Source organism: Fundulus heteroclitus, chromosome 16 (genome assembly GCF_011125445.2).
Source record: "Fundulus heteroclitus isolate FHET01 chromosome 16, MU-UCD_Fhet_4.1, whole genome shotgun sequence".
Taxonomy (NCBI): Eukaryota; Metazoa; Chordata; class Actinopteri; order Cyprinodontiformes; family Fundulidae; genus Fundulus; species Fundulus heteroclitus.
In genome coordinates, this window is record NC_046376.1 from 23,238,387 (window position 1) to 23,266,121 (window position 27,735).

General features: G+C 39.9%; 1 protein-coding gene across 1 annotated transcript; it reads left to right on the forward strand.

The window, feature by feature from the left end:
• cacng4b (calcium channel, voltage-dependent, gamma subunit 4b) lies at positions 1 to 26,981 on the forward strand. Its single transcript, XM_036148254.1, has 4 exons — positions 1 to 721; positions 18,988 to 19,071; positions 24,700 to 24,840; positions 25,138 to 26,981. The coding sequence occupies exons 1-4, from the start codon at positions 499 to 501 to the stop codon at positions 25,662 to 25,664; spliced, it is 975 nt and encodes a 324-aa protein (XP_036004147.1). The 5' UTR covers positions 1 to 498; the 3' UTR covers positions 25,665 to 26,981.
• Positions 26,982 to 27,735: the final 754 nt, after the last annotated feature.

A 27,735-nucleotide genomic window follows, 5' to 3' on the forward strand; every position in this document is an offset into this window, starting at 1 on the left:
CCCTTATAGAATCTGCTGTATTTTAATTGGGTGGCTGCCGTGACAGTAAATTCAAATGCAGATGCCAGTTCTCGTTTTTTACTCATTTGAACGCACATCTCCTTCATTGGTTAGATTTGATGAGGGTGGGGTCTCACTTAAGAGTCTTTTTGACGTAGCGCTCGTTCAGATGGGTTTTTATCAGAGACGCAGTCTGTGTTGGTGCAGAAAAAAAAGTGCCCCGAGACAATGATTGAGGAGAAGAAAACAGTTTAACGAAGTGCTGAGGAGGTTAGAAATGTTTTGACGTTGCTGTCAAGCCCTCCTTTTTTTTCTTCAGATGGAACAGTGCCCTTTCATCAAGTTGAACGTCAGCTGAACGTTACGAACAGTGGCTTCATTAGTCTGTGGTCTTTTTCCACTTTTCAACACAAGTATGACCAGAAGACCCGCGCCCTGACGCGCCCTGGTGCGCGCATGCTGCTGGACCGGGGAGTGTGCGAACTAGTATGAAGCGCCATGGCTTGGTGTGACCGCGGGGTTCAAACGCTGCTGGCCACAGCCGGGGCTTTCGCCGCCTTCAGCCTGATGACCATCGCCATTGGCACGGACTACTGGCTCTATTCGCGGGCGTACATCTGTAATGGCACCAACGCCACCACAGACGAGACCCAGACTCAGATCAAAACTAAAAAAGGCGATCTCACACACTCGGGACTGTGGAGAATTTGTTGCATTGAAGGTAAGCTTGCCTCAAACTTTAATATGTCTGCACTTTTTTTTTTTCAGGTCAGCTGGATTTGCCCGTCATATAAGATATAGGTAGCGTTTACGCTTTTTTATTTGCGCGCACAAAGGACGCATTCCTTTTACGCACGTCGGTTGCTGCTGTGTGGAGATGACTCCACAGCTGAACATCGTTATAACAGGGAGATAACTTTTAAGGGATACAAATACGAATGTAAAGATGCACTGGGGCAATGATTGGCATTTTAAGCTGAAAAAGGCAAGACAAACTACGTGCCAACTGTTACACCTCATTATTGAGCCCACACATAAATCCTTGCGAAAGAATGCCATGCCAAGCCGGCGCGTCTGAGCCCATTCACTCTCGCTGCCAGGAAATGTGCGCGCTATTAGTCTACTTTCATTCATGTCTTTATTGTATCCAATGCTGCGTTGCTTGGCAACATCCATGAAATTGCTATGGAAACATGCCTTGTGACTTAAAAATAGATGACTGAGTTCACGTCATGTCCGAGCAAAAAGCGCAAAATAATGGATAGGTATATTTGAGACGGATCATCTGATAAACACTTAAGTTTGTCACGTTTTCGCTTCCATTTTCGGGGGGCAAATATAAAGGATTGGTGTTCCGGAGGTGCGCTGGCAGTGACGTCTTTCTCCAGAGGCAGACAGACGCTCATTGACCAATCTTCCTTCCGACCACCCCTTGACTTCTCCCTCGGCTATCAATGAGAGAATCGCTGAGACTGGATGGATTCATGTGGCACAGACGTCTGCCATAACTCAGACATTTACTGAAATTCTATAAAATATATTCACATGCAGAAAAAAAGGGAGATTTTTCTTTCACTTGGTTTTTAGCTTTTATCACAATTTATTATATTAAAGGGCAAATCTGTACAGAACTCGATTGACAGTTTCAATCTTATTCTACTTAATGATTTTTAAAGGCAGCTGAATTTCAGACTAAAACAATGTTTGCTAATAAAGTCAGGCAGGAACATGAGTGAAATATAGGAGGTGGAGTCAATCCCAAACGTTTAGGCAAAGGCGGAGCAGCCATGAAATTAACGATAAAAGAAATCTACATAGAATGATGTCTCTTTTGTGCATTTCCTTTCCTTTTCTTTCTTTTGTGGGTCTGGTTGCCTTGCAGTGTCACAGATAGGTTAGCGGTGCAAAATAGGGGAAATCAAATATCCTCTGAAATATCCTGATATATTGTTGCACAGTTTAATAAATGAATGGCACAATATGTCAGAATCTGGTTCAGGAAGGCGCTGACACAAGAGGCGGGGTGGAAATGGACGAGGACCCACCTTTATCCTCCCCACTTCCCCACTCACTCAGAACTTCCACACAATCTAGTCACCTGCTCCCATCTCCCTCTACCAAAGAAAGGCCCCAGCCATGCCTCTAAGTTAGGCCACGGCACAAGAACCACCAGGTCACACCCATGTGTAGCACCTAGAATCCCACAGACGACTATCACAAGAGACCCAACCCTGACAGAAAGCAAAATCCACTAAACATCCCCAAGCAAGATGCTGATTCCAGCCACGGAGACAGAGTCACACCGTGACACCAGGGGCAACCCTTCCAGACCAAACGGGTCTCGGGGTCTACCCATGAACACAGAGAACACTTCGGAAGAGAACCAGCACACTGATCCTGGCCCCAAATGTGGACCAGATGAGGAAAAAGCAAACCAAGCTGGATGCAGGCCTCCCAGGCTACCAGCAGGGGCAGAAAGAGACAGTAAACCCACATCTGTAGCTAACTGCACACTCACATTCTCAGAATCTGCCTTAGTGATTGTTATTTTGTGCAGTCTGGATGACTAAAATGGGGAAGTGGGGTAAGCCACATCCAGTTGCCCCACTGCTGGGATAACATGACCCTCAAGCCCAACATGACTTCTGTGCAATTACAATTGAAGAGCAATGATCAAGAATATACATTTTCTGTCACTTAAAGGAATCTGACATATTTTTGTTGTTTTGCCACAAACATAATATTTTTATTCAGTACAAATATAGTTGTACTGCCTGTGGGTAAATCAGTTAGTATTGCAACAAAGGCTGTTTTCCCTTTGTTGTTTTTTTTGTTTTGTTTTTTACAAATTTTTTTTCCCTCTTATATCCAAGTTTCACATTTGCCGTTTCATTCTAGCCCACACACACACACACACACACACACACACACACACACACACACACACACACACACACACACACACACAGACACTGTCACGCGATGGAACTGTGCCGGGCTCGTCCTGAGGCGAAGGTGGACGGATGCGATGAGCATCCTGGTGCGTTGTGATAAGATACTTTCACTTCTGTGGCGTCGCCAAAAACTATCAGCTGCTGTGAGGTGGCTCCGTTGTCATGGAGACTCTTAAGTGTAGAGGAAAAGACAAGTGATGAAGAGCCCCCCCTGCCACCACCGCCACGGCCACCAACACACACACACAACCCTCCGGTCATAAGGACAAACACACAGTCGTTGAAGGTTTCACAGCTATCGGGCAAAACATCGGCCTGTTTTTTCTTTTTTTTTTTTAAACATTGTAAGGCAACCACACGTCTCTGGGTGGCAACGCGTTGTTAGAAGACACGCAGCACCTGGTCAGCACCCCTCGGTCCTTATGCCTTTCCAATAAACAAATAATGACTGTTTACAGGGCAACACGCTCACATAACTCACCTCTTCTTCAAATGAGATGAGAAGGACACCTTTAGTTCACGGCATTAATATTGTGAGGCCAGCCCCCACAAACCTCACCCAGCGTGAATGAACCCGTTTGACTGTCTAATTAGCCGCCTCATATTTAAAGCAAACGCCTCAGCTGGCGGTGGATCGGTGTGTGCCGTGAGGCAGCTGCTTTTTCTTCAGGGGGCTTTGGGTGGATGATGCGTGTTTTTGAGAGGAGGCGTTACATTACATTAGATGGCGTCAGGGGGGGCAGGAGGAGGTTGGAGGTCACTTTGCTGTTTAACCACGCTCAGCCGGTCTGTAATCAAAATGTAGCTATCCAGAAGCCGTGCGGGGGCTCTAATTAGCCAGCAGGCCATAACTTCCACCTCGGTCACTTCATCCTCCCGTCCTCTGATGTGCACGTTCCCTTTTTCTTTTCATCTCTGCAAAGGTTCAACTTCTCCATTCTAATAATCCTTTCCTGCGTCACTGCATTCAGTTTTACAGCTTTCTAAAGCAACCAGAGCTGGAAAGAAAACCCTAAAAATGCCGTGCAAAATCTGTCCTTTAATTCAAGTTTGGGGAAACTTTTAATTATTAACACTTTCAACATCTAAATCATTGACTGATTTTGATAAATTGTTAAAATATGCTGTATTTGAGATGTTGAGAATAAATGTATTGTGACTTAGCACTTAGGTAGTTTGCATTTTAGTTACTTAGCATACAAAGGAAAATACTAACCAATTAAATATTGCGGTAAAATATTGCTCACAGTGAGTAGTGGAAATATTTAAAAATATATGCCCCCTTGAATCTAAGAGGATGAACAGATAAGCTGCTATAAGTTGCACTATATGTTTCTTATTTTAAATGACAAATCTTTATTTTTGTGTCCCTTACACAGTAAACAACATGTTAGCGATGCAAATACATCAATCTAGCGGATTATTTTGTTTTTGTACAGTTAAAACCAGGCATTTACATAAAATAAATGACAAATATTAAGCTAAACTTTTTTCTGTTTTGAGTTACCAAAAATGTTTTCATTTGCTCAAGGAAAATGACAATTTATTTTAAACTTTCTATAAATACAGCAGTTTACATTATATTTATTTAGTATTTGGTAGAATTGCCTTGGGTGAAACACTTTGGGTTTCCTTCAGTTGTCTGGTATTTTGACCCAGGACTCCTGACAGGTCTGGTGAAACTGAGTCAGATTTGTAGGTCATCATGCTCACACACACACACGCACGCACAAATGTACAAATCTTTGGTAATTGGTGGAAGCGAGATCAGGGCCTTAGGATGGCCCCTCCAAAACACTGACTTTGTTGTCCTTGCCAAAATTTTGACTGTATGTTTAGGGTCATTGTCTGTTTAGAAGACCTATTTGTACCCAACTTTCATCTTCCTGGCTGATCTCTTGAGATGCTGCAAGGTATTTTAACACAATATTCTTTCATCTTAATGTCATCTTTGCAAAGTATACCATTCCACCTGCAGTAAAATGCCCACACATGATAATACCACCTCTGTACACAGTTGGGATAATATTATCAGGCTTGCAAGTTCCCCCTATTTCCTCAAAACACAACAGTGGCTATTATGGCCAAAACCTTTAATTTCATTTTAATCAGACCATAGCACATATGCCTCCATATTTAAGGTCTTTGTCCCTGAGTGCATTTGCCATATCCAACCTGGCTTTTTATGTTGCTTTTGGAATAATCGCCTTTTCCTTGCTGGGTGGCCTGGTAGCCTAGCTCGTACAGGAGTCGTTTCACTGTGGATGATGGCGCTCTCCTACCAACTTCAGACATCATCTTTGAAAGGTCTTTTGCTTTTGCTCTGGGGTTAATATGCAGATTTTGCACCAGATCATGTTCATCACTGAGATACAAAACCCATTTCCTTACTGAACAGATAACTGGACATTCCCATGGTGTTTCTGCTTGCATATACTGTAACTGTTTCTTTTTTTTTTTTTTTTTCTTTTTTTTAACAGATGAGTACGGCTCATTCAGACGTGGACATTGTACACAGCTATTAAGCAGGGTCACAATTATTTTTGTTTTAAAATGTTCAAACAAGGAAGCAGTATGTTTCAGGAGTTACATTGAAACACACTCACAAGTGTACCTCCATTTAGCTGCAATTCTTTGAATTAACCTATAATAAGCTTACAAAGCCATGATGTCATCCGGTGGGCTATCAAACTGTTGCTGAGTCCCCTGAGGTGTGTCCTTTTTTCTGACTGGTAAATCTTTTCCAAAAACTAAATGGACACCTCTACAACCCTGCCCACTTCCTGAATTCTATGTAGCGACTTTGCTTTCTATTCGAAAAAAGACTTAATTTTCAGAAATTATGCAATAAATGTCCGGTATAAATGTTTAACCATCGGTCGTGACTTACAAGGCTGGAGAAATGAAAAAGAAAAATGTCTGCTTGTGTTTTTACTAAGCACAGTTTTTGACATTGAGAAATATAATGTTAATTAGGGAACCCCAGAGAAGCTAAAACATGTATTTTGTTACGTGTTAACGCAGCTGGGGTAGATCCTTCGCGCTGTTTTCCCTCTCGCAGGAAAATGCTGAGGATGCCCATTTGTCTGCCTGAATCAGAGTGGTTTTGCTATTTTCTTGTCTTGAAAGAGGAAAGACTGAGTCAAAGCAGCAGTATTTTGGGTCCAATGTTTTTTTTTTTTTTTTTGTTGTTGTCTAAAAGTAGCAGCTGTTCTGCTAACCATATTTGATTCTGGCTTTTGATTGTGTTAAACCCTTTTGATTAATTTCAACTACAGATGCCACAGTCAGCACAACAAAGTTTACATTTTGATTTTTTTTTAGGATTATTTGAAATGCAGAGCAATCTTTGTAAAATATTTAATCAGAATGAATGTCCATCATCAATAAATCAACTTATACAAACTACTGGAAAATGAGATTAAACGAAGCTGGAAATGCCTAATCATCATTAAAAATACCAAAGAGTTGCAGAATCCTGAAATGCATTCAAAGATTTACACAGTTCTGAGCAATTCCCTCATAAATATAGACCACATTGAGAATCAATTGTCTGTGTGCATTTTTAATTGACTGTGCATAACAGCCCTTACAACAGCTTACATGTGGCACAAGATCTCAGTTTTCCTCCAACAACTTGGATACACATGCACAGTCGAACCCAAGCTGTGTTTAAAGAAATTGCAGCTTGGTGACAATTTAATTAACCAACTGTCAGTCATATCAACACTGCATCACTGATGTCTTCGCCAAAATTGCTTTTCTCTCATTCTCGCTTGTACTGAAAGACAGAGGGAGAAAAAAAAATTAGAGCAGTTTGTTTGCGGTCCCGATTTCCCCCCGCTTCCACAGTAATAAATTCATGTGTTGGAAAGTCGGTGATAGTTGTGGGAACACGTCTGTGCTGGACATTAAGTCTCGACTATAGCTTTACAAAGACCTAATCGTCCCACTTGTTGTAAAACTGGAACGCTCTCATCACTGTTCACACTCTCTGTTGGAGGTCCTGGCAAAGAAGGGAGTAAAGTAAATCCAGAGCTGAAACACTTCTTGTGTTTGTTATGAAGCTGTCATGTGTTACAGCAATATATATGTGTACCGCCCACTAAAGGCTTCACACTTCTGCTAATATGCAATATAAACGTCAATTTTGATCGGTTTGGTCATCAATCATTCTGCAAAACCACCTAAGTGTTAAAATCAGGAAGTGAGGGCATCGAGCTTAATGCCACTACTGGAGCAAATGATGACAGACTACCAGAAGTGTCGTTGGGATCATCAAACAGTGAGGGCAGACGCCAAAACACAAACACTTTGAGTTCTCAAAACACATTTTTCACGCTTTGCCATGCTGGAACTACAAAATGATGCATTTCAATGGGATTTTATGGAATAGACCACAACAAATTAAGCACATCATTGGAAGGAAAATGATATGGTGAACATTTACTTTTACTAATAAAAAGTGTATTCCGCAGCCCATGTTCTGATACGACTAAATAAAATCTGTTGCAACTCCCATAAAAAATATGTTTGTGTTTGTCATGTCACAAAATGTGAAACTGTTCATGTTGTGTCTTTTAAAGCATGACATAAACAAAGTGAGAACAATCTGAGTTCTTTTACCTTTTCCTTTAGTAAAAATCAAAACAGAATGGTTAAAACGCTAATTCGACATTAGATCATGGTGTTCATGAGAGACAAGCACACAATGTCATTGTAGTATTATTTTGCAAAAGCTTTTAAGCTCATGCCTCATGGCCATCACAACATAGACACATAAAATGACAAACCTCTGCTTTCAAATGCACAGTGCAATTTATTACAGTACAGCAAATGAAAAAAAAAAAAAAACAGTTATGCTAAATGAAATAAACTATTGTTTACAAAGTAGCATTCTTTATACAGTATTTACAGTGGCAATGGCTGTCTTGAAATGAGTGTAACTAGGGTGCAATGTGGCGTAAAAACTACAAAGAAGTTAGGATTTTCTAAATGGAAGCTGAAAGCATTTGGCCTGGCATGTGTTGCAAGCGAACTAGCATTCCTTTGTTTAAAGTGTAACTTTTTTGCTGATATATTTGAATACTACTTTAATGTTACTGCGGATTTTTTATATATTTTTTTTTTGCATTTTCATGTGAACTTGTTTAGTTCTGCAATATTTATCTTAAAACGCTCTTAATGCTGCCCTCTTAGGGTTGAACAGTGGCTATTGCAGTAGAATGTTTCTATTGGTTCAAATGCTACATGTTTTCGTCATCGTAGCCCTGTTTACGAGTATAAAAGCATCTCAGTCAGACCCCGTGGCGAGTCAGACTCAGAATCAAGAGCAGTGAGAGCACTGATTGATTGTGTTTAGCATTTGTTACTGCTTTAAATGTTAGCCCATGTTAGCAATGATGTTACCAATATCACTTTACCACTCAGAAACCACACCCATTGTGTCGCCTACTGCTTTAGCATCCCTGGCTTTGAGCTTTGCTGAGCCAGCGGCTCGAACAGATTACGCTCAGGCCCACCGGGCCCCACAAAGCATCTGTGGCAAAAACACCAGTATTGCCCTGATCGCTCCACGTTTTAACAGGTCCCTTTCCCCTTGTCCTGACCACAGCCCCCTGCATAACCCCCAACAATCATCATCACACTTAGCCCTGCCCCTTCACTGCCTCTTGGCGCCTACTTTGGTGGCATTTTTCAAAATTTGTCTGGGGTCAGGGTTGTGCTTTTACGTTAGGGTGAGTTACACTCGAACCTGGAAGATGCATCAATCAAGTTAACCTCTCCCTCATGAACCAGGATGAGACATTCAGTTATTGTCCTCGGCCCAAAATTTGTTGTGCTCTGTACAACGCGTCTTATATGTACATGTTCTTGCATGAAAGAGCCTTTTTTTAAGCAGAACTAATACCTATTAATAAAATAACCTTTAAGATAAACTCCAAAAAATGTGAACAAATCCCAGGATAAAATGTGAAAATGGAGTTCAGGAGGAAATGTCTCAGTGTCATGCTGTGTGATTTGCGCTAATGCTATGCTATGCTACTTAGTTTCCAGAATATAAAAGACGCGATGGAGGAAAAATAACCTTCGTTGTCCATTGTATTCTTCTGGATGGTCTGATCACTCTTTTTTTCCAAGTCCACATAAAAAAATAGATTATTCTGGCCACTGAGGGACTGTTCTCCAGGCTTTTGCCTTGTGATATCATTGAAGCAGAGTTATACCTATTCTGCTGCTTGAAGATTTTTTGTTAATGATAGCTTTTTAAAAAGTTGTGATGCATTGTTGGAAGGCGGACGCTGGCTTGAACCTTGAAGGCAGCGTTTGTCCCATTGACAGTAGCAGGGAGGGAGCCATTGTTCCCCGGCTAAAACTGGACAACAGAAGGTGGGAGGTGTTGCATGTCGGTATTTCTCTGGTGAAACTGAAGTCTGGTCACGTAAATAATGGTTGGTAAATTGGTAATTCTGAATGGTCCAAATAATTATAAGGTGTGTCACTTTGTTGCTACTATGATGTGCTGACGTACCACAAGTCCAAACCGTTGACTGTGTGACCCTGAAGTATGCGAAGCAGGTCACAAAAGTTGAATCAATATGGAAGAACACCTCGAACACCCTCGTCTAACAATCTGTTTATTAAGGGAAGTACTATTTACTTCAGGATGCTGGCTCTGAACTTTCCTTCTGTTGTCAGCTGCTCCAGCGCTGCCACAGCAATGATACATTTTTATCTGCACATTTGTCTAGAAGTGGACATTCTTGTTTATGGTCTTGTTCATTTGTGTTGACAGATCTGTTAAGGGGGCTGATTCATGGAAGTGCTATCTCTTATTTAATGGGTATCAGAATACAATGGAAATGTCAAAAAGCATCCTTGGAGACTGTTTATGTAAATGAGCTTATTAAAGACTCACAGTGGTTGCCATGGAGGACAGGAGGAGAGGCTCTGTATGGGGCTCTAAAACTCTAGTCAGAGCCAGAGAACCCATTATTTCTTTTGATATGTTAAGTGTGCATAATTAATTTCCAGTTTGTTACTCTTGCACTTTCCCTTCCTGATAAGCACTTTTTTGTTTGTCCCTTAACTTACAAATATTTCCGCAACCGTGCTTTAATCCTGATTGTATGATTTTCCCATGGCTTTTTCTATGATTCCCTTTTGCTAATTTCGTTTCCCTGATTGCTGACAGAAACCCTCTTTAATGTGGCATCCGGTACATATATTTTTTGTTGTTTTACTGTCTATGCTTTTGCTAATTCATTTCTTCATATCTTCTGTTTTATTTACAGTTTGTCTCAAAACCGTACCCCCGTTTAAACGCCAGGCTTTTCAGAACTAGAAAGAACTGAGAGCATGATAAATAATTCCAAAACCTATTTCATACATTCATGTCAAATGAAAACAAAAATGTAAAGAAGTAAATAAAGTGATTAAGTTAATGTTGCAACAGTGCTTTGGGTGGTCAGCATCACTGGAAAAGCGTTATATAAGTCAGTCCATTTACCATATGTGTTCACACCTTCAAGTTTATTGACAATATGTTCTCGCCGTACCTTGCAAAAGTTCTCAAAATCTTTTTATCAAAATCGATTCAAAATTGTTGAAGACATCTCTTCTCCCCAGTTGTCTTCAGGTGACCCGTCAGATTGTCTTTGTGCTGGACTCTGGTTAGGCCATTCTAAAACTTTTGTTTTCTTCTACTCAAGACATTTATTTGTTGATTTTGACATTTGCTTAGAAAAAATTAAAATCCATCTTCATCTTGTGCTTTCGACCAGACAAAGATTTAATTCAATTTTTCCATTCAATTTTATTTATATAACGCCAATTCATGAAACATGTAATCTCAAGGCACTTTACAAAGTCAAATTCAATCATATTATACAGATTGGTCAAAAAATTCCTATATAAAGAAACCAGTTGATTGCATCAAAGTCTCGACAATCAGGGAGAGTCGTCTGCATTGTCCATGGCTTTGCAGCAATCCCTCATACTCGGTTCAATGTGAAGAAAAGGAACCTCAGAGCATGATGCAGCTATCTTCCTACTGAGTGGGAACGCTGTTCTTTTGGTGATGTGCAGAGTTGCATTTGTGCCAAATGTTTACATGTGATTTCATCAGACCATAAGACATTTTAAAAGATTTTGGTAGAGACCTGAATATTTTCTTTGCAAGAAGATAATTTTGTCTCTCAGTCTAACTCATTAGTCAAGGCAACTTGTTTTTGGAAAAAATAAAGAACTTGTTGGAAATTCCTGCCGCTCCTTTAGTGTTGCTGATGGCCTCTCGGACCAGTTTTAATCTCATCTTTTCATCCATTAATGTTCAGTTTTTCTCCCTTTTGCCGTTGTCCCATATTGTCTCCAGTAGTTGGTAAAGGGGCCTTTGCAGTGCCATGGTGTAAATATATAATGCTGTTGATCCTTTCTCTGACTGAAACCTTTACACAATGAGGTTGATTTGATCCTTTATAACATATCTGAAAACCGCGGGTTTAGCTGCAGCAGGGGTGTCCAAACTTTTCGTTAAATGGGCCAAAATTGTGAAGTTAAAGGAACTTGAGAGCCAAAAAAGGAATGCAATTTTAAAAAACAACAAAAAAATATGTTAATTTTTTACCTGCTCCACAAAATATGATCATTTTAAAGAATTAAATCACTCAAATTGTTTGTAAGAATGAATGTGTAAATCTTTATAGATCCAAAGGTAAAAAAAAAATGGTTTTGCTGATTTGTCATATTAAAAGATGGTCATCTAGTTAGGAAATAATTTTGAATAATTTAATTTGACTCTTTAACAACAATAAATTGAACCCTTTTTGGTCTAGCAATATAAGAACAGTATGGGTCAGTTGTTCTTTGAAAACCCTTGGTGTAATTAGTCAATTTTAGTAATTGAATTCAAAGCAGATTTGAATGCACCAAAGTCTGCATTTGAGTAATTAAATGTCATTGGATAGACGAATCTATGGAATTAAAGAGAATTTCAAAAGTGTGTTTATTAAAAGATGAATACTTTGTGCTGTACTTTTAATTTTCAATTGTAGGATTTGAACTTTTATGTAATAATTTGGCCCTAATTAAAAACTAAAAGTTTCCATCTGCATCAGACACTTTTGCTGGTGGACCAAAACTTTCTTGAATTGCAGTTGGGGGCCCACCCAAAATCAGTACAGGGGCCACAAACGGCCCCCGGCACGCACTTTGGACATGCCTGAGCTACAGGATGCAAATGAGAAAATGTCAACAGTAGAAATATATTTACACTTATAGATCCTCCATAAGTGTTGGCAGGTGCATACTAGAGAAGACTGAAGGTTGAAAGGGATTTAAAAGATTCTTCGGCAAAGTATGAAATTGATGTTATGCACAATTTTGCAACAAGGCACCTTTATATTTTTCAAGGTTTTTTTCTTGAATCGAATAATTTGTTGTCACTTTAGTTGTACAGGATGAATATCAAACGGCACATGGGAAAAACTTGGAAAAATAATTTAGCAATGCCTCATTTTTTTACACAAGATTCTGACATTTTAACATGCCTGTTTACACTTTTTAGAGCAGCTGTAATCTTCTCCTCCTCATGTTGAAGTTAAAGAACTGACTTTCTTCTACAGTCCTGAAAGTTTACAAATTCAGTCAATTTCACAACAAAGGTATATGTACAAATATAAAGAACTAATCTCATATCCCTTTACTCCTTTATAAAAGGCAGACTGCAGTTCGATAAAGATTATTCTCATTGAAGTATGCCACATCACAAGATATTCAGTTATTTTCTACAACAATATTTCAATCTAACATTAGCTTGGTGTAATTTAAAGTGAAATAGGAAAGAGCTCCAACTTTTTGATGCGTAATAGATTGTTAAAAAAAAATAACTGCAGCTATACAGGGACCTTAAAGAGCTCCACAGTCATAATGGATCATTAATTATTCTTATTAATTATCAGGACCAGAAATGATGTCACACCGTGTATGAAAGAGAAGCTGGTGTCAGAACATGATTTCACTATTATTTCAACATAAACACTGAATTATGATGGAGGCTGCATCTGTTATCTCTGAGGTATTCCTTGTAGTGAATTTAGACCCCAAGGTTACAATTTCCAAATCCAGCATGTTCTAGAACAGATGAAATACTATAGAGCAAAATCGTTGCAATAATTTTAGCCTTCCTGTTATCTCCTAATGGTAAACTCCCTCTTGTGACAGCCCGAAGGAACAGTCGGCATGCCACATACATTTTAGTTTGCTTTCTACTTCCTTCTTGTAACAATAATAATAATTATAACAATAATAATAATAATAATAATAATAATAATAATAATAATAATAATAATAATAATAATAATAATAATAATAATAATAATAATGAGCATGCAAGAATATTCATATTGATTCAAGAGATACTTAAAATAATTATGAAGAATGTGAGGCTCGCTGATGTTCTGAGGCACTAAATTAGATATATCCAAAGATATATGTAGCCTGTCCTTCCTCTGCTTTCTCTCTGTGCTACGGAGGGTGTGTCTAAGCGCGCAAGTGGACTTCTCCATGGAAAATGGCTAATTGGGCACAATTAACCATTTTTGCTCCTCAATTTCAAAAGTTAGGATGTTGCACCGAGGGAGCTCGTGGAAGTAGCATTGCAGGAAAAAGATGGCAAATAACGAGGGGCGAGAATGTAGATGGCTTTATATGAATGCAGCAATGTTATTGTGTTGAAGTCTAGTGGTTTTAGCGATGACACATGTGGCTGAATACTGGACCACTGTGGGCAATGATAGAAGTGGAATGGGGGGTTGAGGGAGTGATGTAGTATGATTAATGTTATGAAGAAGAAAATAAGCAGACTGGCTAATATTATTGATAAGAGATTCAAAGTATAATCTTTTCCAGGAGGACATCCAACCCCTTGACCTGAGGGCAAGGAGAAACTGAGGAACTGGCAAGTGGAAAAACTAAATCTGTCACCCTAGGTTGATATAGATTTGGGTCCAACAAGAAGGACTTCTGTTTTGAAAGGTGTTGCCAGAGGCAATGGCTGCCCTTGAAAGGCACAATCAGGTGTCATAAGTGAAACAGTAAAAATGTGAGTACTGAATCTACGGAAAATTTGGTCAGGGAGAGGAGGGTAGGTGATGAAGAGAAGGCGGGCAAGGACAAAACCCTTTGGCTCACCAGATGTAACAGGGAAGGGGATGGAGCAGAAGGACTTAAGGCAGGTGAACTGACTGTGGCAGGAGAGATAGTACGAGTAAAGCAAGTCAAGTGGGGTATGTGTGATTCCAGTGGAAGATAACCTATTGAGAAGTACGTACGCTGTGGGGAATTGTATCAAATGCTGCACTCAGATCAAGGGAAATGAAATTATTGAGTAGGTTATGATCAGCAACCATGATGAGAAATGTTGTGCTTCCTCAACATTTTAAACCACCTCACTGATGCTCAAAATAGCCAACATCTGTCATGTGAGTTAAGTTTCAGACTCTCAATGGCTCTCTGGAAAGGACAACATCAAGTCTTATTTTATTAGCAACTGCATCAACTCTGGGTAGTGTTGTTGTTAGTATATCCATCCATCCATCCATCCATCCATCCATCCATCCATCGTCCATAGCCATATATCCCTGCAGGGTTGCTGGTGCTTATCTTCAGCCATCATTGGACGAGAGGTGGAGTAAAACCTGGACAGGTCACCAGTCAATCACAGGGTGTTAATAAAACCCTGTAGCACTTAATTATGCTTTGTCTTGCCTGCAACCTGGAAATATTTCGTGAAGTTGACATATTTCATTTATACTTATTTTTTTAGTGCAAATGCAAGAAAAAAAGGCCAGACTTCGTTTCTCACTTTACGTCACCAGTTACTGACCTATTATTAGTGGTTTCAATGAGCACCCTAAGAAAAGAAAGCTTAGTGATAAGCAACTTCAGCTGCAACAGCAAGAAGTGGCCGAATCTCTTTTTAAGAGTGCAACATCTCAATGAAGCAGCCCTTCAGTCTCCAGAAGGACTACTGTTTTTTGAAAAGGTCTAAAATAATGCAGCAAAGGTCCTGATAATGCAGCGGAAAAAAAAGTAAACTCACAAATGCATGCATCACATCACAGGTTGTTGCTGGAACTGGTCAGGGAAAAAAAAAACATGGTAGATATAGTGACAAAGTGAATAGTAACGTTTTGTCTTCACAGATGAAATGTGTTCTCTGGTGTTAAACAATGTGTTAAAAATCCCTTTGAAGTTGAATTCTGCCGAGAAGACAATGCAACACATATGCACATATTAAATCTGCTACAAACCCTGCAGCATGATTTGGTGTTTACACAGCAAATATCAGAACCGGAGAGGTGTCTGTGTGTTGTTGTTTTTTTTTTTTTTTTAGCTATCCACTGAAGTCTCACATTATGGCTTAAATTTAGTACAAAGCCCTTTTTTTTTTCCACCAGTGACTAGACACAGAAACTTGTGCTCCATTTCTGCCGACTGATTTGACACTAATTAATTTGATGTCCCTTATTAGGCTGCAGACCTAGTTAATGAAAGCCACTGTGCCCTTAAGAGCTGTGCCACAGACAATCACGGTTATGCAGCTCACCTTTAGACACCTGTAAAATTGAGTTGTCGGATATCTGTTGAAACTACGGTAATTGAAGGCTGGTATTTGAATGGTAGGTCAGCTTTCATTCGCTGTGCCTCGTCACGTACAGAAGCTGAAGGAGGGATTGTTCTTTGATTTAGAAAAATCTTTCTTAGATGCAGAGATTAAGCTAAGAAAAGCTTACAAGGGCCCATTCACCTTTATATTAAACTTTCTTCCTGAACAGCAATGGTGTCTTTGCATTTTTAGTTACAGGGGCACAATATGTAAAAGAAAGGATGTTATACAGGACGGGTTTACAGGTTTTAATTACTGATGCACCATTGAGCCGCTTTTGTTTGGCCTGTTTAAATAGGCCAGGAGCTCAAAAACACAATTTATGCACAAATAATACAAATAATAGGGTGACGCGTGTTAAGAATCAGCTGAATGACGGCTAATTTGGAGTTTCAGGGTTATTTAGATTTCTAAAACTGTGTGCTGTAAAATGTACCAGTGTGCCATTTTAAAAGGTAGCACTACTGGCAAAAAAATCAACAAAAAAGGACAAGAAGACTGAATTTTAGAGAACCTACGGGATAGTCTATGGTTTTTCTAAAAAAAAAAGCTATATGCATATGAGCATATGCGTCAAAAGATTGCTCTGGCTTGCAAGAACGGCATCCCATGCTAGCATTAGTAAGCGAGTTGCACCTCCAATTTCACACGTGCAATTTGGCTCATTCACCACAGCCTCTGCCATATCAGCAGTGGATAATCTTCAAGCCCTAATTCCCTTTTGTGATTTTTTTTTTTTTACACACAGCACAGATGTGCAACAAAGCCACATCCAGAACGCCTTAAAAGTGTTGCGGTAAAAGGGGTCACTGATTGCGTACAATTGTCAGGCTTGCCCAGAAGAATCAACTGAGTGATACTATAGTGTTATTGGTTAGAGTGGCACGTACCGGCACACTTGCTTGCTTTTTTTCACACACACACACACACACACACACACACACACACACACACACACACACACACACACACACACACACACACACACACACACACACGCTAGTTTGGGTCTCTATCCGCCTCGGTGGTTTTTAGCCATTTCAACTGTGTTTACCCATAATACAACAAAAGGGCACAATAAAATTGAGTATAAACCAGCACATTATACTTTACACAGCTCATTTTCATTTTTATTATAACCTATGAATGCTTGTGTATGACAAAGTATTTTAGTTTATAATTTTTTGCTGTGCAGCTGGCACAAATACTTCAAGCGTCTTACTCTGATGGACACAGTTTACCTAAACCCTAGATCTTAGGTAAAGGCAACGTTGACACCGATTTCAGCTACCAAGCAGCCTGAAAGCTGGTGCCAGCCAAACAGATATGCAGTGCCAGGCTCTGTTTGTGTAACAAACATTGAAATAAATCAAGCTTTTGTTGCAGCACCAGAATCTCACACACAAATGTAGAAAAATCCAACCTTTAATTTGAGCACATTTTTTCAGTCCGGAAAAAAAAGCCCCACTTTCAGAACAAAATTACTTTAACAAAATCACAAGTGGCACAATCATTGGTCTCCTTACAGTTATGGGCTCATTAGAAAGGGGAGGGGCAAAGATGCCCCAGAGGAGAAAAATAACTAATCTGTCAGTTGCACCCTTGCTATTATTCTATTATGCTAAAGCTTTTATGCATGTAATGTTAATAGGGAAATGACGCTTTGATACAATGTAAAGTAGCCAGCGTGTAGCTTGTATTACAGTGTAAATGCGCTGTTCCCTCAAAATTGCACAAGACAAAGCCATCAATGACCACATGCCGCACACTGGATCAAATCGGTCGGCATTGCTGTCATCCTAGATGGAAGCGTGTTCAAAAGGTGATGCATAAGAAAGCCAACTGAGGACATGAATCACTGGAACCATTTCACAAAGTCTGATCAGACCAAGATAAGCTCAGTTTGTTCAGATGGTGTCAGGCGTGACCAGGCGAGCAGTACAAAGACAAGTACGTCTTGCCTACAGTCAAGCATGGTGGAGGGAGTGTCATGATTTGGGGTTGCATGAGTGCTGCCAGCTGTGGGGAGCTTCAGTCCATTGAAGAAAGCATGAATGCCAATATGTACTGTGACATAATGAAGCAGAGAATGATCCCTTCCATTCAGACACTGAGCCTGCAGGGCAGTAATCCAACATGATAACGACCCCAAACACGCCTCAAAGATGACCACTGTCTTGCTAAAGAAGCTGAGGGTAAAGGTGCTGGGATGGCCAAGCATGTCGTCAGACCTAAAGCCTATTGAGCATCTGTGGGGCCTCCTTAAACGCTGTCATGAAGCTTTTCAGCACAATCATCATTTGTTCCATGCTAAACCTACCTGGAGTGTTTGGACCTGAAAATATCTATCGTAGTCTTATCTGTCCTAAAGCATATGGCCTAAAGCCCTAGTTGAAGATTAAATACATTTTTGCAAACTGTAAATCCTTATCTTTAAGATGCGCGGACAGAAAAGGCTTCCGTCTGGCATGTTTTCCTTCCCCAAAAAAACATGCAGCACGTAGACAACATCTAACGGTTGTTGTTATGGAGACTTGGTGACCCCAAGATGCCTTTCTGTGCTACACTCCTCGATCAGTCAGCTATGGAGATTTCTTTTACTTGCCTTCCCATTGGTGCTGGCTGATACTCATTGGTTCTCCTCCAGCCTACTGGTTTATGGCTGCAAGCAAAGAGTCTCTTTGTCATGTCACATTTAACCCCCTGGGAAACACAAAGTCCATCCATCCATCCATCCATCCATCCATCCGTCCATCCATCCATCCATCCATCCATCCATCCATCCATCCATCCGTCCATCCATCCATCCATCCGTCCATCCATCCATCCATCCATCCATCCATCCATCCATCCATCCATCCATCCATCGTCTTCCGCTTATCCGGGGTCGGGTCGCGGGGGTAGCAGCTTCAGTAGAGAGGCCCAGACGTCCCTCTCCCCAGCCACTTGGGCCAGCTCCTCAGGAGGAACCCCAAGGCATTCCCAGGCCAGCCGAGAAACACAAAGTAATTAATTACAAATTTGAACTTCCCAGAAACTCTGATTAGTATAGTATATACTATATAATATAGTATATAGTATAAACCCCCAAAATTGTGACGATAATTTATTTTAAAGGGATTTTAGTGATTATTGTGATTTGATTAAAATAAACTGTTATTTTTTTAACATGGGATGTTCTTTTCTTTCTCACGGAAGAAAAAGCTCAAGTAAAGGGTATTATTTTTTATCACAACTTCATAAGAAATGTGAATCAAATGTGCTGAATGAATTATGTAACTAATGAGTTAAGCAGATACTGCTTTCTTGGAAATTGTTTAAATTTTGTTATGTTGACTAATTTTTTTTTATTATTTTGTGCTCCAGGCATCAATCAAGGCAGCTGTTACAGGATCAACCACTTTCCTGACGACAACGACTACGACACAGACAGCTCTGAATATCTGCTGCGTAAGTCTTCCCCACTCAACATTTTCATTGACATCGGTGTCTCTTCCTGTCCTCAAAAAGGCCAATATGTCATCTAAATATGTCATATTTGTTATCTTAGAATGTGATTTTAAGATGAGATCAAAAGTGGATAAAACTTCATGTAGAGGAATCTGCCATCTTTTTGCCATCTTCATTAAGATGCACTCATACTGTTTATAATGAAACACTTCAAGACATCTTGTTTAGATACAATTTATTATGTGATAAGAAAATGCAGACAGATACTAAACGAGTCATGATAAACAATGGTATAGTTGCCCACAGAAAATAATCACATTTATGGCAATTGCAGTCATTGTCATTTCTTTATATTTTTTACCCATAAAAAAACTACACATACAATAAATAGGAGAATGATCATTAAAATTTCACTTTGTATTATTACATTACATTATATGAAGCATTATGTAAATGTTGCAAATAATGTGTATTTTCCTCTCTTCCCTATACGTCCATCACCCACCTCAGTCCGCGCGCGCACGCACACACACACACACACACACACACACACACACACACACACACACACACACACACACACACACACACACACACACACACACACAAAGCCTCGAACCCTCTGGTCATCAGCAGTGAAACAGGTTGGCTATTTGAAAGCTGTCACTCTATGTTTGGGTTGAACAATAACAGTGCACTGGCCTATGAATCCAATCATATGCCAGCGAGTGAGTGAGTGAGTGATGTTCACACGTCCCCCAACCTTTCCAGATCTGGGCAATACAAAATGGAAAAAGACAAGCGTTAACAAAAAAAATCTCCCGTACCTTTAGCTGCTGACAGCCGCAACCTTTATTTCTCCACCAGAATGGCAGCCGTCCATCCACAGGGATCGCCCCACATCACCTCCTTCCAGCAGGTTGGAGGTGATGAGGTGGGGGGTGGGGATGACAGCACTTCTCAGGCGGATATCTGCAGCACTGCCTTTGATGAGACAGTCTGCAGGTTGTAGTTCAGTTGAGGAGAATAGGGCGTTCCTCTGAGCTTCTCTGATTTAAAAATAATAATATCATCAGCATCTTTTACATTGATTGGTTCACGTTGCCTCTACATTACTGCATGGGAAGATGTGATTGTGGTAACCGCTACCCAATTACTCCAGTTATTACTTGCGGAGATATCTCTGCTATTCATCACAGACTCCAGATGTAAAGTCTCGCTTAACCATTTTTTTCTCTTACTGGCTGACATTAAACGCGACTAAGCTATTCTTGTTTTAGATCAGTTCATCATACAAATTATTTCTATTTGCTAAATGCCAGCAATAATAAGAGAAAGCTTTTTAGAGAACCATTAAGCCTTCTTTAAATTCAGAAGTCTCCCTACTGTAAGATTATGATGCCTTTAAACGTTTTTAGAAAGCCTAGATGATGATGCCATGGCTTTCTGAGCTTCTTTGCGACCTCATTTCACAACAGTTGTTTAACGTGGAAGCACACCCTGGATGTATTTTAAGGCAACACGTTAAACACGCTTCTTTCACACTGCTTTCTTGTGTGACATCACGGGGGAATCAGAAGAAATCAGGCAAGATATCAAGAACAGAAGGTAGGATCTGCTGAGCTCAGGTTCATCTATACTAGTGCAATTTCCTGAGTTCTTAAGGTGCCTGGTCGATCTGTTTAAATGATTATTGGCAAGTAAAAAAGAGCATAAGAATGTCCATCCATTATAACTTTCAGGAAGAAGACCACTTCAGAGACCTGGAGATAAATGTGTCATGGTATTAAATTTGTGCATTCCCATCTTGGGAAGATGCTGGGAAAAGCTGGAAAGACAATGTCCTGACCCACATCCTGTGCCGAGGGTTGGGGTTAGTGTTAAGGAAGCTGTTATTCCAAAATCAGCGTAAAAAAAAAGTAAGATTACAGTTTTCAAATTCCCCTTGACAAAGACCCTAAGTTCTAGATCAGGAGGTCTGCAACCTTTACAATCAAAAGAGCCATTCTTACCTCAGTCCAGTTGAATATAACTCCATTTGAGCTGCATATTAAATGACCTTTGTAAAAAAAAACACAAAAAAAAACCAAACTGATCTTGTCATTTTTGATAAATATCTACTATAGGAAATTGGTTGTAATTTTTTTAAGAACCATCATTTAATTTCTATTTCTGTTCTAAAATAAAGAAAAATGTTAAGCGTTTACAAGGTATAGGACGATACAGTTTTTTCAATAGGATGTTGGTATTTATGGATGATGCTGTTTAAAAAGGCCAATCATTTCCAGTCTAATCACAAGAAAAATGTATTTCTAAAACATATATGTTACTGGTACTTTAAGTGCCAAATTGTTGTGGACATTCATTGCAATTATTCCATGGGGGAAAACTGCAAAAACCGGCTTTTGTTGCTTTATTCATATGTAAAAGCATAAGTTGGTTCATCAGCAAGTTTTTACGAGCCATTGTGGAAGTTTCAAAGAACCATTTGCGGGTCTGGAGCCACAGGTTGCAGATCCCGGCTCTAGATACATTCCTTGCGATCTGAAGAAACCAAAGTCGATGTTTCCCACAATGACCATCATTACATTTGGAAGAAAACGAGGGGAAGCTTGCAAGTCAGATATCATTGCCCAAAGTGTATTGTAATATAGTAATAGTAATGTAATGTAATGTTGGCTTTTCTTGGAACTACATTATGCGGAAATACTGAAGCAACATCTTAAGTCATCGGCCAAACAAAAATGGAAACTGACCCTCAGAATATAGATAAATTGGTTACAGTGTAGCTGTTAGGGACAACACAGTCAGCATTTGGATTTTTCAAAACAAAGCCACAATCTCAGGTCCCGCATGTCTTAGGTGTCGTTCTGCTACCGCACACCTGACTCAAAGGAATGGGCCATTAACGGATTTTTCAGCACTCGATAGCATGCTGAGCATATAATGTAATCATTTTAATCAGCTGTCCTGAAACTGAGACATATCTGGAAAAAAATGCAGAACAATGGGCCCTGATGGAGCCAGGGTTTGGGACTACCGCCAAAGATAATTTGTAGGCAGAGCTAAAGAGAAGTGTCAGCAAGGCGGCCTACAAACCTGAGTCAGTTACACCAGATGGGACAGGAGGAACCAGCAAACTACTGTGGGAAGCTTGTGGAAGGATTCCCAAAACATGAGACCATAGCCATATAATTTATTGGGAAGTCTACCATACATTAAGAAAAAACATTTAATATTTTGAATCGGCAGAAAGTAAAAAAGAAATCCCTTCTCTCATTATTCTGACATTTAGAAATACAAACACGTTTTGCGTGTTTTTTATACAGTGTACCTAAAAATCTTGTTTCAACTGTTGGTTTTGCAGCAGCCACATGTTTGTCTGGACAGAGGGATGTTATCTACCACTACGGCTAGTATGTCCAGTATAATTAATACCCATGAAAAACAAAAGCAATTCAGCCTTTTACTTATGGGTGTACAATCTCTGTGAGTATATGTCTGTTGTCTTTTATTCATAATCAGTGGTTATCCTTATTTAATTCAAAAGCCCGAAACAAACCTCTGGTGCAGCACATGGAGTAAAAAATTAGCTTAGTTTTTTTTTTTTTTTTTTTTTTGCAAGAGAGGCTTCCACAGATGTGTGCACTGCTACTAAATGTAAAAAATGTGGAAAAATTACTACAGAAATTTTAAATAACAATAGAAAGTAGGAAAAGGTTTACTCTTTTTGAACTGAATTGGGTATGTTTAAAAGAAGGGCCTTCCATAACTGAATGTTGTTTAAATAAAATGTAGCTTGAGAGAGGAAAATAATGTTCAGTCTTACAACTCTTGGCATGACATGCAGTTTTATTTTTACAAGAAAAAATGCCTTGTTAGAATAAAGAATTGTTAGCTTTGTACACTGATGGCATGGTATGGTGTCAGGGAGATTTTTAGGTTATAGTAATAAGGCGTTAGCTTTCTTAATTAAAACACGGTGCTGGTCTGAAATAAAAAGAAAAGGGCACTCAAACAGTAATGACACACTTGGCAAACAGCTAAACCAAACATCAATCACAAAGAAACCAATGAAGTACAAAATTAAAATGAAACTGAATGATACAAACACATTATCACATGCATTTATTGAAACATTGTATTTTTTTCTGTATAATCACACTGTTTGTGTGCAACAAATATTCAGTTTGTAAAGGATCTTCTTTTAAATGACAGAAGAATCAGTATCTGACTAAAATACAATAAAAGACAAGGGGACCTATCAGATTTTGGTCTCAGTCCAGGTTAAGTCCATTTGCCAAACTAAATGAAAACAGGACTAAATGGAAGACCACACAGCTGAATAAAACTCATCCAACCTTGTATAAGGGAAAATGGTGATTCATTTTTTTTTGTTATAATTTTTTCTGGGCGGTGATTTTTACTGAGTACTGTTATTGCAACCCACGGCTGATTAGCCATGCTTTGTCACAACAAGGATTCAGAGAATAAATGATAATGTGAGTTTTCCAAGAGCGAGACCGAGTAGGATTGAATAGATAAGGTCTTCAAACACAATAATACATTTTATTTGTATTTCAAAAAACTGTTCAGTTGGATACAGTGCCATGCAAAAGTACGAATAGTTATTGAAAGTTTTCATATTTGTCACGTTATAACCAAAAATGTCTATTTGTTTGGGATCTGGTGCATAATTGTCTGGCATGTACTTACATTTACACTTAGCATTTCTGATGTAGGGCCAAATGCTGGTCAGGTCGGCCATTAGTGGCAGCGCCCTCAGTAGCAGCAGCTCAGGCTAACCCTCCATCTGATCTATGAAATTTTGTTGTATGTACCTTGTATGTATAATGACAAATAAAGCATTTTATCTTATCTTATCTTAAAGGTCAAATTTTGATCATGTCAGAGTACAAAATTTTCTTACACTGGTCGCCAAAAAGGATATCTCATGGCTTTTATTCAATAATTGCTTTCTTTTTGCCTGCATTAGGGCTACATTCGTCTGGGTTACACCTAATAGTCGTTCTTGCAGATTCTGTCGTCTGAGGTGTGGAACTCTGCAGCTCCCCCAGAGTTACCGTTGGTGTCTTGGCATCTTTTCGGATCAATGCTATCTTTTCATGACCTGTTGATTTATGGAAAGGGGCCCTTTTTACTACGTTTGCAATTGTGCCACTCTTTCCATTTTTTTATAATGGATTGCACATCACTTCAAAGCTATACTCTGTTTTAAATGTCTTAAATGTCTTTGCAAATGCATCTCCTGCTGGTCTGATTCGTGTGGTCTTTATAATGCTGTTATATCATTAATGCTCTCCAGCAAACCTCAGAGGCCTTCGCAGAACAGCAGGATTTACACTGAGATTAAATTGCACATACTGACATTACTTACTAATTAGGTTATTTGTGCTGCAAACATATTTAGCGGTGTCACTGTAAAGGTTCAGAGTCATGCACTGTTTTCTGTCACTTTATTACATAAAAACTAAATAAAATACTCAGACCCCTTGAATTTATTCACATATTGTGAATAAACCATAAGGTTGACACCTTTGCAATGCCCACAACCAAAATGCAACCTGTTTAATTTGATTTAAAATAATCCATTCTGTCTCTCTGCAGGCATAGTTCGGGCCTCCAGCGTGTTCCCCATCCTCAGCACCACCCTGTTGATGCTTGGAGGCTTGTGTGTCGGTGTGGGGAAAGTGTACAACAAGACAAACAATGTACTCCTTAGCGCAGGCATTCTTTTTGTAGCCGCAGGTAAGACGAACGACACACACACACACGCGCACACACACACTGCGAGCTGCAATCATGTAGGGTGGAATATTAAAGGAACAATGCAGCTTGATGGACCTACACCGTACTTAAAGATTGTCACACTCATGCATGGACGATGATCATACATAAGGGAATCAGAAGAGACGAGACTCCTGCATGCAGACATTAGGTGATGAACAGGTTTTAGTATCCTCATGAGTTTCATCCTTTCTGATAGACAAGTCATGACTTTTTTTTCATGGCGAGTCAGATTCATCCTTCTTTCCCTTTTATCAGGTCTGAGCAACATCATCGGCATCATCGTCTACATCTCAAGCAACGCCGGGGACCCCAGTGACAAACGAGACGACGACAAGAAGTACACCTACTCTTACGGTTGGTCGTTCTACTTCGGCGCCCTCTCCTTTATCGTGGCCGAAACCGTCGCCGTCCTCGTCATCAACATCTACATCGAGAAGAACAAGGAGGTCCGCTGGAAGGCGCGGCGCGAGTTCATCCGCTCGCTCTCCACTTCCTCGCCGTACTCCAGGATACCCAGCTTCCGCTACCGCCGGCGGACGTCGCGCGCCAGCTCGCACTCCACGGAGGCCTCTAGGGAGAACTCGCCTGCGGTCGGTATGAAGGGGGCAACATCTTCCAGCGGGCACTTGGATGAGCTGTCCATGTATGCCTTGGCGAGGGACAGCGTGACTGAGAACACGTACAGCCCCGAGCACGAGGGCAGCGCTGAATTCCTGCAGGTCCATAACTGTTTCCCAAACGATTTAAAGGATGGAGTGAACCGAAGGACCACGCCTGTGTGAGCGGGAGGCTCGGGAAGCTCAAGGTTGACCTGAATGGAGGGTGCATAATCAGCCGTGTGGTGTACTGGAGCAGCCTGCCATGTGACAGCGAGTCTCTCCGTTTTTGAAAGGACCAAAAGGAGACAAGAGGACAGTTAGAAGGACAGAATATGAGCCAATTACCAAAACGGCAGCAGAATTGCTGGCTTTTAGAGTGCTTTGAAGCAGAACATGTTACCAAGGTCTGTGCTGTAGCCCATTCAAAACTCACTTTATTTTTGAACCGTTCAGATACGAACAGTCTGTTAATCCCATTCAATGTTTTATGTAAGATCCCCACATTTTCTGTCTGAACCTGAGAGTGAAACCTTCAGGTTAGCAATTCACATATACTCTACGTATGATTCAAACAACATGGTGCTAAATGAAACATACTCTTCTAGTGTGGCGTTTGTATGTGGCGTTATCTCTAATTACTCATTGTATCCCATGTTATGCTCTAAATACAGCCTTGAAAGAGAGTCAGCGTCTTTACAAAAATATATCCTCGCTAAACTGTGATGTACTGAATGTTTAGTATTTAGGCATATTTTATCTGTGTATTGTTTCCTCGGTAATCCCTGGCCCCTTTGAAGGTGGACAGAGAATGGAGCAACATTTTACAAAGTGGTGAGGGGGTTACACCTGCATAAGACACTGACATTCCTCCGCTACCTTCTCATATGGATGTACCTGCCCAAGAACAAAGACAATTATGTTTTTGGGGGAGCCTGGGGTTAAATAAAATAAGAATTATAAAAAAATCACACACACACAACATAAGTCAGGACTTCTTTTGGCTTTGAAAAGAGTCTTGGCATCGAGTCTTTAACGGATAATGATCAGAGCCAAGCAGAGGATTCATGTCTGTCTGTCAGAGACTGAGCGTCCATCTGGCAGGCTAGCCTCTCCCTCATCAAACAGAGGCCCCACACAGAAACAGAAGGGAGACGTGTGGAACTGCGTCTCCCAAGGATTTTCCCCCCTTCCGTCTACAAGATGTGTGCTGTCCTGCAAGTTCCTGACTCTGCTCTGTGTGTTAGTTTGCTCAGGAAATACAGCAAAGTCGTGGAAGGTTGAACACTTTGAGGTCCGCGTCTTGCTTGGTGGTCGTGAAAAGCAAACCGGACCGGTGACAGAGACAAACCTTGTGAAGAACGACTGCAGAAAAGCAAAAATGCCATTGAATTCTTTAGTAAATACTGTGAGTGTTGTTCTGAGCACGCTGGGCTCAGGTGACCAGAGATTGTCTTAGTGGAGATAAAACTTCATGCTATCAAGCTGAGCACAAAAAAAAAAGCCATCAGTGTAGATCTTTCACTTTTATATTCCAGTCTGAAAAAGGTCAATGTTTGTAATGTAAAGCTGTAAATAAAAAGTATAATAAAAAAACACGCCGATGTGAAAAGAGAATTCCAATTGAAAAGATTGTCTTAATAATCAAGGTTTGACAAGTCCAACATGCGATCCAACATACGTTTTTTATATTCAGCTTCAACTAGTATTTCTGTTATGAGTCAGTGGTTTTCTTGATATTTTGTTTTGTAAGGTGAAGTATAATGAGTATGTTTAGGAGAAGAAACCATCTTTTCTATTCCATGTATGAGCAGCAGCTGTATTGAACTATGTGTGCTAACACTGATTTATGGCTTACTACATAATAAAGCACCTTCTCTATTGTCATCAATAAACATTTCAATTTGGTGGATTAGAAGGGAAAGAAAATGATTGGCTGTGCTGCACAGAATAAAAAGCGTAATGTTGAGCACCAAAACTAAACCCTAATGTAAAGGTAATACAGTGCCTTTTCATAATCTACTGTATCACATTCTTTATGTTCTTATAAAAAAGAAGAAAAAGATTTTTAACTTATGTATTACCCCTCCCCCCACCACATACTGTAACTGGATAAATAAACAAAATCAGGGTCATTGTGGTTGTACGTTGGTGGTGATTTCTTCATAAAAATAAAGAGCAGAGGTTAATAGGGAGCTACAATTGTCATAATTCATAGAAGATGTGGGAGGTGTATGCAGCTTTTTTGTTGGATCTC